Raw genomic sequence first — 15,852 nt, 5'->3', positions numbered from 1 at the left:
GCCCTTCGGTCCTGAGAGCAGCAAGGAGCAATGGGCTCAACCGCAAAGGTAAAGAGCGAAGCGCGTTTTCCTTCTAGGCTTCCGTAGGGGACTCACGACTACAGCTTTTGGCGCCCGTCTTGCGGAGCAGCAGACAAGAGATAAAGAGGTGTCTGACCGCGTGGTAAGGAGGCATCACTGACGCGATTTTTTTTGTTTTTTAGGTTGCATATGCACTCATTTTAAATGCCGCAACACTTTGACTCAAGCGACCTAACGATAGCTTTGTTTTCCAAGTGGTGCCAAGTATGGATCATGCAATTTGCGAGGAAAGAGTGAGCCATAATGTTACCCTAACAGTATTCGCTAGCTCTATTATCAACGCCTTCTTTCATGAGTACATTGTTGTGTATGCTAATAGTCTGTGATGCTAATGTATCTCTCAATATCCTGCAGTGTTTTGGCTACGTTAGCGTAAGTTAGCTAAAAGCAGAAGCGTATATTCCATGATTTAGTTGCATCCTTGGGCCTTTAAAGCTGGTTTGAGTGTTTTTATCTTAGCGAATCTGGCGTTAACCACAATTCAGTGAAATTTCTAATGTAAAACAACTAGGCTAACTCATGTCTTAGGGTGTTTGTTCAGCCCACTCGTCTGACTTGACGTTGTACTGTTAATGTGTAATTGAAGAAATCTTCTTTCCCACCCAGGCCTGAAATGATACCAGCTACAGTTAGCACGCATGCTAACGTACATAGTGTTATCTTGTATAGCTTTTGGCTAGCTTTGAATAAGCTTTGGCACAGCGCCTGGCAAACAAATCTTGGTCTCAATCCAGCATTATAAAAGTAATTATTTGCCACGGTTATGTATATTACCGTGCACTTCTCATTCACAATAACATCAGTCATGAATTTAGGTTGCTGTAGTAGTCCTTCATCTGTGGCAGATATGGGTCATGCTGGTGTTGTTTTTGTTTCCCTCTACTGTAATGTGGTTAAGAGTGGTGCCTTCATGCATATTTATGTGACTTGAGGCATTGAGAAACTTCAACAGTTACAATTTCCATGCTTCTCGTTTTTATAGCACAACATGGGCAAGAAGCAGAATGCCAAGGGAAAGAAGACTACACAAGAGACGCAGGAAGAACCTGAGGAGTTTGTTGTGGAAAAAGTATTGGACCAGCGAATTGTCAATGGGAAAGTAGAATTCTACTTGAAGTGGAAAGGATTTACAGAGTGAGTTACCTGGGACACCTGCCCCCCCTCCCGCTGAGCTGGAAGTGCTTCCCTGGTATGGGGTTGTGCTATGCTTTTGTCCATAATCATTGTGGTTGCATGAAGAAGCTAACGTTCAGCAGAGAAGCCAATTTTACAAATTGATACATTATTTGCATCTTTATTGGTGGGAGACCGTTAAGAGATGCTCTTGAGATGCAAATGCTGACTCTTCTCCTGCTCCTGTAGTGCCGACAATACCTGGGAGCCAGAGGAGAACCTGGATTGTCCAGAGCTGATTTCAGCATTTTTGGAATCACAGAAGAACATTACAGAGAAGCCTGCTCCCGTAAAGAGGAAGGCATCGACAGAAGAGCCAGAGACAGAAGCAAAGAAGAAAGATGTGGTGAGTTCACCAATAGTTTTGCGTGATTCTCCAACCAGTACTTTACTTATTGACACGAGATAAATCAAGCAATGGGAATCCTCCACATAAATATTCAGATACCTCATGTAATCCTGACCTTGTTGCACAGGCCACCTAAAAGTTGCTATAGCAGCATAGTTGCATTAAATCAGTAAGATATATTATAATATATTATTTTTATATATATATATATATATATATATAGTAAGAGCTGTTATTGAAATTCTGCAGCTATTGAATCTATCCTGAAGATCACACAATAATAAGTCACAGAATCCTTATTGCCTTATGTCATCTGGGGAAAAAAAACTGATACAAATCGGTGACCCAGTGTCTTGCATATGCTCATGTGTTCTGTTGTCACCGCGCACAGGCTGAGAAACCGCGTGGCTTTGCTAGAAACCTCGAACCAGAACGGATCATTGGTGCAACAGATAGCAGCGGGGAGTTGATGTTCTTGATGAAATGGTGAGTACACAAGGAAGTGACAGCGCAAACTATTGTTGTTGTTTTTTTTTGCATGTGTTGCACTTTTTAACACATTTAATATTCTGACTTTGTTGAATATATTAGAATTGCATGAAATGCAAGTCCACCTGTGTATTGTTGCTTTAACAGAATTTTCCTCTTAAATGTATTTATTTAAAAAAAAAAAAAAAAAAAAAAAAAAAGGCTTTGTGGAGGACAGGGGTCCACAGTTGCTGTAATGTTTTCCTCCTCCTTTGTCCTTTTCCTCAGGAAAGACTCAGATGAAGCAGATTTGGTCCCAGCCCGTGAGGCAAACACTCGCTGCCCTCAGGTGGTCATTTCCTTCTATGAGGAGAGACTGACATGGCATTCCTGTCCAGAGGATGAAGCTCAGTAGTACTTTACTTTGGTCCCTCCAGTCCTTTGCACCACCTATGCCCTTTTCCTCAGGACTGACTTTTCTTCCCTGGCTTGCCTTCTAGTTTTAGCTACCTTAGTTATTGTTGAAGATGTTTCAAGACTTGAATTGTCTGGCAGTCAAGGAGAGACATGTTGTTGTACATAGTAACTGAGCTGATTGTGAGAAAACAGGTGATGGTGTTGTGATGTATAATGAGATAAGTCTTCCAGTATCATACTATGATTTTATGTGGTGGTGGTGGTCTAGAAACCATACTTTCATAGAGCCCACCGCTGCCTATCTTCATACCTGGTGAAATTTGTATAAATTCCAAATGACTACTTTGGTTTATTGTGTCAACCACATCTTGTATTACCGCCTCAATCTCATGTGAGATGCAGCCTGTTCTTTTTTCACACTAGTGCTGATGTTTTGTTCTACAAGTACAATTTGTATACTTTGTCTGTAAATATTATTTGAAGTTCTAATAAAGGTTTTATGTGACCAAATTCCATTGCTTACTTTTTATGGTCCCAAGGAAATGTGTATTAAAAATTGGAAAGAAAAATACACATACAAATTTGTAAATATGAATCTGGTTTTTAATACTTGGTTTTGTTGTTGAGTAATTAGAGCTTTTATTTTGATAGTAATATTTGAAACCTGTACGTTGGGCTTGTGCCAGAACCACAAAGAAGATAAAAAACATTCCATAGTGTTTGTTTTTGACCACAGTAACAAAAGCTTTTTCCAGCTGCTCCCCAAGGAGTTTGACCTCTTGTCATAGATCATGTTTTCCTTTCCTTGTTCTCTCCTGCACATGACAGGCCTGAGGGTCCTGAAGAGCCCAGCCATGCTAATCAAGTGATAGTCACTGTGATGGGAACTCAGTGGCCCTGATACAATATGAATAAACCCTGCTGGTCTACCTGAATCTGATCAAGCTATAAATAGAGTAGCTAAGAATTCTTACTTGGGTATTGTACTTCAGCACAGTTTTGAGGTAACAGACTTGGCTTTACAACTTGTCGGTGTTGACACTTTTAGTCCAATACATTTGAGAGGGAAATATTGTACTTTCACTGTTTATCTTCTTTGTTACATCAAGACTACATAAATTAGAAGCTTATCAGTCATGATACATTGTTCTAGTCTGAACTACCTTCAGGATTTGGAGCTGTGAGCACTGCCACTGCTTCCCTAACCACCCAACAACATTTAGACTCTCATTTCACTTGTAGGATTTTAAATGTAGGATTTTATTTGTAACAGCGTTCTTCCATTGTGGCATTTCTGCTTATACTTGAGTAAATCATTTCCACCCCTGGCAGTCCGTGGTGACACCTTTTAATGTCCTTAAAGCTCAGTTCCTCCAACAAACAGTTGAGATCTGCAGCGATGGGCCATGTCACCAGATGGCTTATCTCCCTCTCCTCTGTTGTGGAGAACCAGTCTCATGACTGGCATTAGGATGTGGGAGATGGACTTTGGACCTTTGTGCATTAGTGCAGATGATGTTTCTATGGCAACTCAATTTTCAAGGGCTAAAAATGTTGTTAAAGAAAGCCTATTCAAGCCTATTGTTTCTATAATCAAGACCTATCATAATGAATCCTGTCAAGAAACAATCAAGAATGTGGGCATGAAAGCAGGCCTACAAGTGGCAAAACGACATTTTACCAAAACAAAGACACCGCATCACAAAGGTCCTAATGAGATTCATAAGGATCAGGAGGTCTGTGTGCGTGTATGCTTTGTACATACAACAGCTGTAACAGTGATGCAGGAACAACAAGAAAGCAGGTTCATGTAAACACTTTTTCTAAGGAAAAGACAAGACAGGAGGAAAGCAGGTATTCTCCCATTTATATATCTTGATTAAATCAAACCTCTTATCAGGGCAACACAGTCATCACTTGTATGCAGATCTCCTCAGAGCATGTCAACACAGCTTTAGAACACACACCTACACATGACAACTTCAATGGCAATGTCAACCCATCATCATTGTCATCATCATCAAACACTTTCAATTGTACATGTTCTGAAACTATAACTGGGGTGTCTTCATATTGCTGCTTCGTCTGATGGTCGTGTCAAAGCTTACAAATCACTTTATTTCACAACATCTCATTTGGTAGATACGGGTTGTTAATATATTGTAAAACAAGTGAAATACAGTTGTTTTTTTAAAAATGTAAACATGAGTGAAGAGAAGGTCTTTGTGTGGACACCCCTGACTGCATTACCAGGACATCATCTGTGGCTTTGTGTTTGTGGCACATGATGGTTATCTATAGACCAGATCATGGAGCAGTTTACCGAGTCAGCTTTTCCTTTCACCTCTTCTTGAATTGCACTTATTGGCCATATGCAGCCAATCACGTTATCTGGAGACTTCAGACCAAATGAAAATCGCCATCACAGGTTAAAACTGAAAGATTCTTTATCTGCTGATGTCACCCAAGATAACGAGACCTTTATATGAAAATTAGCAGACCTTTGCCTCCCTTTAGTACCGTTACCTGAGGTAGAGGAGTATTTATTTAAGGTCACATCTCTCACCAGTTGTGTTTACCTCCACTCCTCAGCTGGGTAGCATCTTGAAACAGACTTTTGAGGACATAGGTAAGAGTTCTTTGATTTTATTCTTAAATCTGAACTGTAATTGCAGGCGATATGTGCATAGGTGGTGATATTATTCTTTCCACGGTGGTAGTACGGTGTGTTGTGGCTTGGAACGTAAAGAGTGCATCCTGCATCAGGAGAGTAATTGCTTGTATCTGATTTAGTGGAAATAGTAAAAGTGAGTGATGTAGGTGTCATATCTGATAATTTGGCAACTTGAGAGAATACTGAATCAAGAGTGAAACTAAAAATTTGGGTTGTTGGTTTAAATGAACTATAATGCTGTGATGATAGAATATCCCCAAATAAGCTTCAGGTCTGTTGTTTTGCCTCTTTTTCTCTATGGGAAATGAAGACTGCACAATACCATGCACAGTAGAACTCTGACAGAGAGACAGGATGGTCCGTGGTCGCACTGTTGTTTCTTTTACACACCTCTTGGGCCTGAACAGCAAAGTTCTCGCTGTCACTCAGAGGAAAATTTAACTGGAAGAGGACAGGGGTTACACGGTGCCACACATGTTAGTCAGACAATTGTCTTTTAGGATTTAACATTAAATATTTTCCAATAAGTCACTGCTGGAGAATAAAGTCTGCACATAGCTGCTTGAATTCCTGATATATTTTGTAAATTGTATTTCCAAACTTGAAGTTCTAAAATCTTTACTTTTACTTTGAAAGATGTCTCCACACCACCCACAATATAATGCTGGGTGACCTAAGAGTCTCCAAAAAATGTAAAATATTCACCAAGTGCTGGAGTTTTCTTTTCAGCTGTGAGAATGTAAATTTGAATACAAATGGTACACGGCTCATAAAGTTCTAAAATGCTACACAATAAACATTTTATTTGCTTTGTTATTAATAGTAGGTAATTTACTTCACTTAAAAAAGAAATGGACTGACAGAAGGGTAATTTAAAACTTTTTTCCAAGAGATTATAAACGATTAGAGTATTATTAGAGTACTAATGGTGAATTTAATATCTTAGCTTACTCGTGTTATTCGAGGTGATAGTATAACCACCCGTTTACTTTCCACTTCTTCGCCATCAGTCCCCCCCCCCCCCCTCCACCCCACCACCCCACCACCAGGTGAGACCATTTAAACTGATTCCGCCACTGAGTCTGCGCACTACACGTTTCTCTCAAGCGCGATATCGGGCTATCGTCCGTCCGTATGGTTTAGTAAAACAATTGAATTTTACGACTTTTATTTTGTGTGTTTCGTGCATGTTTTATAGCGGCGTGGCCTGCGTGAACCAGCCTTGAGGCAGAGGTCACACCGAGTGAATACAGCAGCAGTGTTAGCGGTGTAGTTCAGTCCAGGCGGAGCTAAGCCTCGAACCACATCACTGAGCTGCTCCTGGCCGCTCCCCAGCCCCGGATCACTGCTGCTGCTGCTGCTGCCGCCGCTGAAGCTAAGAAGGGAAAAGGTAGGACTATCAACTGAAGTAGAATTAAGGAAAAATGCTATATTTTTTTTCTTTTTTTTTTTTTTCTCCCCCCCCCCCCTTTTTTTTTTTTTTTTTTTTTTTTTTTTTTTTTTTTTTGGCAAAGGTTTAATATAGTTTGTGTGGAAGTTGTGTGGTTATAGTTTCTTTTCTTCCTCGTCTTTCTGCCAACTTTGAAAATCCTTATCAACTTAGCTTGGTCTTTTATTTGTCAAAATGGATGTCCAGTGGATTTTCTCACTTTTAATTAGCTGTAATATTCTTATTTTATTATCAGTAGAGTTGGATATTTGTTTAGTGCACATTTAAAAAGTGATTGCCTGTCTGGGTTCTGCTGTGCCTTGTTTCAGCTGTGCTGTATGATCCTGGGTAAGGGCTAGCAGATGCCATATTATGTTTTGGTCATAAATCTCTGATATAGAGTGCTAACTGTGTGTAATTGCAGCCCAAAGCAAAGTACAGTGTTTTAAGTGAGGCATCATGGTTAGAGAATAATGGAAGTTGCTACATTGAGATAGCACTTTCAGCATCCTGTTGACTCCATTTAGCCAGAGGGGGATTGTGTGGAATTTATCGATTTCCTTAAACAGCAGCGATGTTTGTTCATTTTTAAATTAAGACCTGTGAAATCGCCAACAACAAACTGTCATGAACAAGAAGATGGTGTCTGTAGGACACCTTTATTCCACTGAGGCATATGATGTCATGTGATGTGTCAGCGGAGTTAGGTTCAGGTCACTCTCTGGTGTAGCCTCAGGACTTTGTTTTCAGATGTTCATACGTAGGTTATGGATTTGCTCAGCTTGGACTTGGGGCTTGTAGATGACTTGTGTCTCATTGGTGTGAAGGGACAGATGATCCAGCGTGTTGCTGAAGCCTTTTGATACGCCTATCATGTGAGCTCATTGAAAAAGAGAGCTGGCTGTATTTCTGCATGTAGTTTGCCAGAAAAGGCTTTCTCATTGTTTGTGACTTTGGTTTGTGTGTGTGTGTGTATATGTGAGTCCTTATTAAGGTGTTTAGAGCCATGATTTCCCCATCGCAAGCAAAATCCTTCTCCTTTGCCCTTTGTTCCCCTTTTTGCTACATCAGCTCCAAATGTTTGCACTTTTGAGTCCTCAAAGTATTAATTGCCTGCCAAGCGTCTGCTTTACAAAACAAATCTTTCACTGAAAGTGGACTTTGGTTGTTTCCTCTGTCTTAATGAAAATGCACCATAACAGTTGAATTGATGTGTTGCTTTCAGGTGCTCATTTGAGATCACTGTCTCTCTATGCAATTGACCCTTTACTTGAACCTGTTTCTTGCAGGTTTATATACCTGTTATGGACAGCATGCTGGACAATCTCTCAAAAACTGTAAGTGGTTAAGCGTGCACCTTCACACTGTACCTCCTGTCTGATGTCCTGAAATTGACGCCCAGTGGGAAAATAGTTTTTCTGAAACACATCTAGATGTATTTTCATTAATTAATACATTTTTATTTTGAAGTAATGGAGCTGGTTTTGAATCTTGCAGGAGTTTATCAGCGTTTGTGTTCGAAATCCAAGGCAACATAAAGATGACCTCTGGCACACACATGTCGACTACGAGATCTATTTACAGGTAAGTGCCAAAAAGCATTAGGTGTTATTTTTGGGTAATTTTGTCTTGAAGTTTATGTCCTTAAGCTTAAAGTCCCACTGAATCAATGTTTCTTTGTAGACCAATAGCATGTGTTTTCGAAAGAAGACCTCCTGTGTAAGGAGACGTTACAGTGAGTTTGTCTGGCTCCGTCATTGTCTGGAACAGAATGCTCTAATCATGTATGTATGGTCACAAGTTTATATCCCTGATATTTATACACTCTGCTCGCAGTTTGTTAGGTCTGCATAGCTAAAACTAATGTAGTCTAATACAACAGTCCTGCAATAAATCCTCCTTTATGATGTTCAGTTTTTATTGAAATTGTTTTTAAAGATGTTTATTCTACTATATAAGTTTTGACATATGATAGTTGACTTTAATGACAAATCTTTTTTTCTTTTTTTTTCTTTTTTTTTGGCTTCAAACAAACAAAAGTTGTGTTTTGTTTTTTTTTTTGGTTTTTTTTCTAAGTGGAGTTTCTGTGATATTCTTTGTTCAGGGAATTACCGAAGTTGCCACCGTGGAACCCTTTCTTCAGTCTGAGGAACACAGAACAGGTCTCGCACAGGATGAAAGGCCTACGAGAGTTTTTAGAAAGGTGAGTTGCTCTGTTTATCTTGGCACTACTTAAATGTCTCTGTCATAGCTCCATGTTTGGCTTTGTCTCATTTTAATATCCTTTCTTCTCTAGTGTTCTTCATATACCACTGATGTTATCAGACAGTCGGCTCCACCTGTTTCTCCAGTCGGACCTCAGCATCACAAAGATTGACAAGTGCGCTCTTGGTAAGACCAGGTACACAGTGGCCGAAGCCATACAGCGCTGCAGCAGGGTTTACGTCAGTGGATTAGAGGACAAGGGCTCCTGTGACTCTGACTGTGAAAGGTACGAGCTTTGACAGAATGGTTTACATCGGAGGTTTTCAAAGTAGGAGATGGGCCTCACCAGGGGGGCTGCAAATAGTGTCAGGGGAGGCTCAGTAAATAGTAGGGAAAGGTTATTACATTCGTTATCAAAAGGAGATCAGGTAAAATAGCTTAAATGTGTGTGATTTGGTTAAATAGATAGTTCAGAGATACAGTAGTTGTGGAAAATTTTACTGTTTTCCCACTTTTCCAGAGTCAGAAACTAATAAAAGCCTTAGGACAGACCTTTTCTATCTACCTGGTTAGGTCTCAAGTTATGTCAAACAGCAGTATTTGGCTATCTTGGCTCAACTGTTGAGTGTCTATGATATAAAACATCATCATCATGATCCCATAGGCATCCAGGAATTAGGCGAAATAAAGTATGTAAAGTAAGGTGGGATGGGGGGGCTCAGACTTTGAAAACCCCTGGTTTACATGAAAGAGCAGTTTGCAGTCTGTTAATGCTGAACTGACCCTTGTACCCCCCGCCCCCCCCCTTTTCCTCTCACAGCAGCTCTTCATCGTCAGGCATGGGACTAAGCGTGGACACTACAATGCGAGGTAGCCCGCTCCCCTTCTACGAGTCCTCTGACAGAGACCCAGAGCTGTTCAGCTGTCTTTCAGAATCCCACACTGCACTCATTGATCCCTGATGCACAGCAGTTCTACTTCCACCTCCTTTCTCTTTGGACATGGATGTACTAACCTGTTTGTGACACTCCATGGAGCAAAAAACTTTTACTTCTGTGAACTTCCTTACTCCCCTTAAACGTTTGTTTTAATAATTTGCTTTAGCTTTCTCTTAAAGCAATGCCTTGGTCATTTAATTTAGTATGTACTTGAAAAAAATATTTTTCATATTTTAAAAAATGTATAGAAAACCTATGTTTGTAATGGTAAATTCTTAAATATTTCCTATGTTTATATTTTTATCAGCACTGAAGCTGTACTGTGGCTAGCAAGGGATGTGTTTTGAATTATAGACAGGTCTTTTAGAAAAACATTTGAGAATACTTTTATGATTTGTTAATGGATAAATAAATTGTCTTTTTAAAAGAACAACAGACTTGCATCTGACTGTGCTAGTGAATTTTTTTTGGCTCTATTTTGAGACATGCAACTTATCTTGATGAATACAATTCATGCACTGTTCTAACAGCCCAGTAGAGGGAGTGTAGACTTCACAGGACCACGAGTGGTTTCAGTGGTGGGATGTTTCATCCACAATGCGGATGAAGTTGAGTCAGACCTTTTTGTACACATTATTAATGTACATTATTTTTAAAGAGTGGTCTCTAGTATGAATCTTAAAGTTGTGCACATTTATTTGTCCCGAGTCTATATCAACACTTGATCTATAGCAGCACTTGAGAGAACATGTGAAAGAAAAAATGAGTCTGCTCTGCCTTGGGGTTTGTGTTTTTTAGAAAAGGACCTCAGTCTCAGATTCCTTCCCTGAGTGACTGACTAATGTCAAACATTCAGTGATTTTTCTAGTTCACAATCCCATCAGTTACAATCATTCTTTATGAACTTGTGTTTACACTCCAATGTTGTCACAGTCACACAAAACTGAATTTCTTTGTGACAGGAAAACACAGGACCATTAAACCTTCGTATACAATGTGTGTATCTATACTGAGTGGCAACTTTATTAGTTACACCCGTTACTTATGAAAGCTGAACCATAAACTCTACTGTTATTAAAAATAATAATGTGAGGTATTAATAGTCAACTATGTTTATTATTGAGGTTGTAGTGTTCCAGTGATGTCGAGCTGGACTGCATTATATTGATGAGAGGGAAAGGTTATCATCATATCAGGTACAGCTCAAACTAATGCAGTCTAATACAGCAGCTCTGTAATAAATCCTACCTCCCTGAAGACTACAATGTTCACTTGTGTTGAAAGCTGCTGTAGATGGTTATTAATGTACCATATCTGCGGTCTGGTGTATGTTCATGTCGATATCCTGCTCTGTTAGATTTGAGCATCATCTGTGTTATTGACAAGACGAGGTCCCGTGCTGGTCACACTTCAGCCCTGTGTCACAGCTGTCCCCGGTGAGATAGGTCTAATTAAAGGAAGACAGCAAATTAATTCAACTATTACAGACCACTCTTGCGATTCACCTGAGAGAAACAAGACAGCCTCGAATTGTGTGTGTGTGTATTACAGGAGCGTGGGGGGTGGGGGTGGGGGCAGTGCAGGAGTGCTGGACAACCCTGCAAATTGAAAGCTGATGAAAGAAGCAAAGACTCATTAAAGGAGACAGCAGCTGTCCTCTGCACCCCCCCCCCTTCCTCCACCAACCGCTGGACTGACGTGGGCCGGTCCAACTGTAAACCTGGCCTGTCCCGTGTGTGTCTCTGTCCTCTTCTCTCCTTCCCCTGGATGGTGCTGTCTCCCTGTGCGCACAAGCCATAATGAAGCTGTCAGTGACTTCACGCACCAGCCACCAAGCCGTATTCACACAGCAAACACACACAGACCCAGATACATACATACACACAGTGTCTGAAAACACACTGACAGCTGTGAACACAAACACACACATATATATGTACACCCTATTGGGAAAGCTGTAGATGAATGAACATTTTCTTTTCCCCTCATCCTCTGTCATTTTCCCGAGTCCCCTTGGTTTGTGGTTGGAGCTCTCCATCTGTGTTTGCCGTTCAGGTTGACCTTATCAACGCCAACCCCATGACAGGCATACAGCATGACACACACACACACACACAAGCATTGTTTGGTTCAGAGCCAGTCAATTTTCTGACAAAATGAAATGCAACTGCAAGCGGTGGCATCCTGAGTTTGTGTGTGTGTGTGTGTGTGTGTGTGTGTGTGTGTGTGTGAGTACATGCACACATCTGCCTGTTTGTAGAGCAGAACATCTAGCATTTGGATATTGAGTATTCACGGTACATGTCTATTTCAGCTCAGTAATTTATAACTCAATTTCCAGTGTGCATTGATGCGCTTCATACCTCCAAAACACCAAACAAAGCCCAAACCCAATTGTATTTCGAAGCAATTAGGGTGTCCACTGAGTTGTGAACGCACCACGTTGCAGTGGCTCTGGGCCCGTGTGATATTTTTAATTGTTAATTTTCTGTCACATTAGTCAACTTCAGTGCCTCTGGACAGGTGACCGGCTCCCGTAGGCGACACATAAAAATACACAGAACACATTCTCAGCTTTTTGATGCAGCGCAGTGGCTGATATTTTTATGTGTGAGGGGGGAGGAAAGGTCCCGCCGTACGTGATGAGTTACATGACAAGATCTTATATCATATTTACAGCTGTTTAATGGTAGGAATCCTTCTAATGCTTTTCAGTGTATGTGGCGGCCATCAATATTAGTATTAGTTTATGAGTCTAAATTATTAGCTCATTTAGAGTTTCACCTGAAGCCACCGCAGGGAATGACTTCACCTCCTTGACCCTACAAAAGCCAACAATGGCAAAATCCATATGAGCAATTAGCCTGCGTACCTCTCACTCTGCCCCTGTGCTTACTTTGTGTCTTTCTATCACTCTTCCTCTTTCCTCTCTTTCATTTTTCTGTTTCCCTCTCTTTTTCCCTCCATAGACTGCTAAGTTAATTAGCTGTTCTCTGTCGGAGTTGGGTGTTTTTTTTCTGCTGATGCTGCAGGCCTGCCTCACTGTACCTCAGCCATTAACTGTTGAATAAGGAGGCCTGGCTCTTTTTTTTTTTTTTTTTTTTTTTTGCGCCAGGCAAGAGGGTCAAAGGTTATGACTTGCATTGTATTTGTGATTATTACCTCTAAAGTGCTATTGCACAGAGCATCATTAAAAGTCAATGCATCTCTCTCTCTCTCCCTTCCCCACCCCACCTTTGCACGCCTAAAACACACACACACACAGAGACACACACACACACACACACACTCATTCTGCACGCACTCCGCACATCACCAGCCATTTAACAGCTAAAATACGACCCGCGCACAGATAAATGTCACAGGGCCATCTATCTGCGAGTGTTAAAAGTTGGCTAATGGAGATGACATATTAGCAGCCCAAATGACTGCCATAAAAACTCCCACCATACCTTGCAGCGCCACCCGGCCACTGTGACTGCAACAGGATACGACACTGGCACTGCAAGTATCTGTCTGCAGAAAGATGGAGAGGAATGGAGGGTGATGTCATCCGGATGGCGTTCTTTTGATTCAATAAATTCTCGGGGTTCAGTTCCCCAAAGAAGCGATCAGGGTAATAACAACTGTAAGATAAAGGTGACATATTTACTGAGGGCTACACGGTGTGATTCTGTATTACACACACTCTACATTACACTAATGATGTTATTGATAATGACCTCTCACCTTTGACCTTTCATGGAGTAGTTGGTCAGAAATTATGAGCCAGGGCAGCCTCATGTCGATGTCTGTTCATGTCAATATCCTGCTCCAGTCCTACATGAAGATCCTCCACAGGTATGTGCTCACCTCCTCTCCTCCTCTTTCATCCCTCCTATCTCTTTATTAATTACCCTTCTCTATCCATGCGTGTCTTTCTCTCTCTGAGTGAATGGAGCAGTTGTAATTGGTTCTCTCTGGAGCAGTTAGAAGCGGCACAAAGGAGCCGTATAGAAACCACATTTGCATTCAAGATGAGCTGAGATGGAGGGAGGGAGCGCTGCCCTCCTGCCCTATACTGAGCAGCTCCACTTATAAACTCTCTCTCTCTCTTTCCCTCTTTCTCTCCTTTCCTCCCTCCTTCTCTCATATATTGTCACCCTCTCTCTATCCCTCCCTCCACCTTATCTACTCCCACCACCCCCACCACCTCCCTCCCTTTCACAGCATGGCTCCCCTTGCATTGTCTTTCCCGAGAGTTCCAAGGTCGATGGGAGCTTGCTCATCAGAGCAGGGTATTGTGCACTTAGTGCTGGTATGGACGAGCTAATTTGTGTTCGGGAGTGTGTGCATGATCCTGTGTGTGTGTGTGTTTGTGCGTGTCCTGAGGCTTGCATATGTGAGCGTATATGTGTAGAAATATGTGGGTGTATACAGTGTGTGTGTGTGAGTGTGTGTAGCAGTATTTCTAATGGCTGGTAAAAAGGGGTGAAGGAGGGGAGGCTGTAATTAATAACTCAAAACCTCAGAATTGCAATTTTTTATAACCACCAATATCTCACCACCTCTCAGACCTATGCCATCACTCTCACTCACTCCCGTGGAGCACACACACACACACACACACACACACAGACAGACACATGCACAGACACATGCACACACACACACACACACACACACACACACACACACACAGACAGACACATGCACAGACACACACACACACACACACACACACACACACACACCAAATCCTGAGGGCTCTTCTTTTCCAGCTTGATAAGCATTTCTCGTTTGTTTCAGCGTTTTGATCAATACAGTTAAAACGCCAAACCAAGCATAATTAGGTCTGAGATGGCTCCCACTGTGACTGAATAGGCTTCACCTTGGGAGGTGCTCACCATTATCATCATCACTCTATGTGTGTGTACGTGTGTGTGCTCAAACCACACGCAGCGTGATCTAATAGAATTGACAAAGTGCACATCAGGACGTAGATTAAAGGAGAACTCTGAGCTATAGGTTGATTTTTTGCAGGTGATGGAGTTGCCCATTCACCATGCTTTCACTCACCTCCATCTTCATCCCTATAATCATTTAGACAACCTTTACAATGCATCTCTGCCAGCAGGTGCATTTCAATATGTTATAGGGCACCTCAATCATTTTTTATTGGTTTATTTACTCAGAACGATACATAGATGGAGACTGGAGAGATCATAAATTGTCCACAATTACCATTATACACAGTAAAGTGACACTGCTTTGTGCTATAATCCAGGCTGAAAACCTTTGTAAAATCCATCTTAGACAGTGAAGAAGGACGACTTCAGGTACTTGGTGCACATTTACTTTCACATCCATTGCATTTACCCGTCATTAATACTAGAATAAACCTCAGAAGAGCCCCCTGTATATCAATTCTGAGAACAAAATTCATCATTTCAGGTCCCCAAAATATGAAAGTCACTGTCTGCAGAGGTGTTATCCATCTATAACCTGTGACTTGTAGTTTCTGCGTCATTTTGCAAGGCCTTATGTCCACTGTTTCAAATGACAGATGTTTCATTTTTGTAGAAAGCTTATAGATCTTCATTCCTATAGCATTTACATCAGTAATAACAAAAGCTGGACCACCTCAAAGGGCCTACAGCTTCTCTTTCATCCTGCCTTTGCACATTTGAATCAATTGCAGTGAACTGGTACCAATTTGTAGCTGACATTCCTGCCATCCTTCATCTCTTTCTGCTCTTTGGGGGTAAAAAAGAAGAGCAGTTTGTCTCCAGGGCCGCTGCAAACGCTTATAGAGAAATGCGACCAAGGGCAGATGACAGAGACAGACTGGAGTTTTAGTTGAACTGTCCCTTTAATGCCAGAGCACGGGGAGAGGATGTCTCAATTCTGATCACGGGCATGTGTGTGTGTGCTTGTGTGTTAGGAGGGTCACACAGGTGTCTATGAGAGAGAGAGAGAGCAAGAACAAGAGTGAGAGATCCAAACTGCTGCTGTTTGGGGGGATAATTTCAGAGTAGAGACGTATGTTGTGCATGTGCACGCGTATACAAGCAATCTGTGTGTGTTTGTGTGTGTGTGTGTGTGTGTGTGTGTGTAGGGGAGGATGCAGGGCAGGAGG

The 15,852-nt window shown here is 41.4% G+C and overlaps 2 protein-coding genes across 4 annotated transcripts; both read left to right on the top strand.

Annotated features, from left to right (window-relative positions):
- Positions 1-22: 22 nt before the first annotated feature.
- Positions 23-2,998, top strand: cbx3a (chromobox homolog 3a (HP1 gamma homolog, Drosophila)). 2 transcript variants are annotated; one of them, XM_071500007.1, is made up of 5 exons: positions 23-163; positions 1,064-1,215; positions 1,444-1,600; positions 1,995-2,089; positions 2,360-2,998. In XM_071500007.1, exons 2-5 carry the CDS (start codon positions 1,070-1,072, stop codon positions 2,484-2,486), a joined length of 525 nt encoding a protein of 174 aa, XP_071356108.1. In that variant the 5' UTR covers positions 23-163; positions 1,064-1,069; the 3' UTR covers positions 2,487-2,998. The 2 variants fall into 2 exon arrangements, with proteins under 2 accessions (XP_071356108.1, XP_071356106.1); XM_071500005.1 differs by having other exon boundaries at positions 129-314.
- A 3,249-nt stretch (positions 2,999-6,247) lies between these two features.
- snx10a (sorting nexin 10a) lies at positions 6,248-10,175 on the top strand. 2 transcript variants are annotated; one of them, XM_071500003.1, is made up of 7 exons: positions 6,248-6,552; positions 7,881-7,928; positions 8,089-8,175; positions 8,275-8,375; positions 8,696-8,794; positions 8,888-9,082; positions 9,617-10,175. In XM_071500003.1, exons 2-7 carry the CDS (start codon positions 7,896-7,898, stop codon positions 9,756-9,758), a joined length of 657 nt encoding a protein of 218 aa, XP_071356104.1. In that variant the 5' UTR covers positions 6,248-6,552; positions 7,881-7,895; the 3' UTR covers positions 9,759-10,175. The 2 variants fall into 2 exon arrangements, with proteins under 2 accessions (XP_071356104.1, XP_071356105.1); XM_071500004.1 differs by having other exon boundaries at positions 6,405-6,552; positions 9,620-9,897.
- Positions 10,176-15,852: the final 5,677 nt, after the last annotated feature.

This window comes from Trachinotus anak, unplaced genomic scaffold, assembly GCF_046630095.1.
Source record: "Trachinotus anak isolate AG129_WGS33_773 ecotype Australia unplaced genomic scaffold, CSIRO_AGI_Tana_v1 ptg000016l, whole genome shotgun sequence".
Classification (NCBI taxonomy): domain Eukaryota; kingdom Metazoa; phylum Chordata; class Actinopteri; order Carangiformes; family Carangidae; genus Trachinotus; species Trachinotus anak.
The sequence above is the reverse complement of the archived record's forward strand: the minus strand, read 5'-3'. Positions and strand labels throughout refer to the sequence as shown.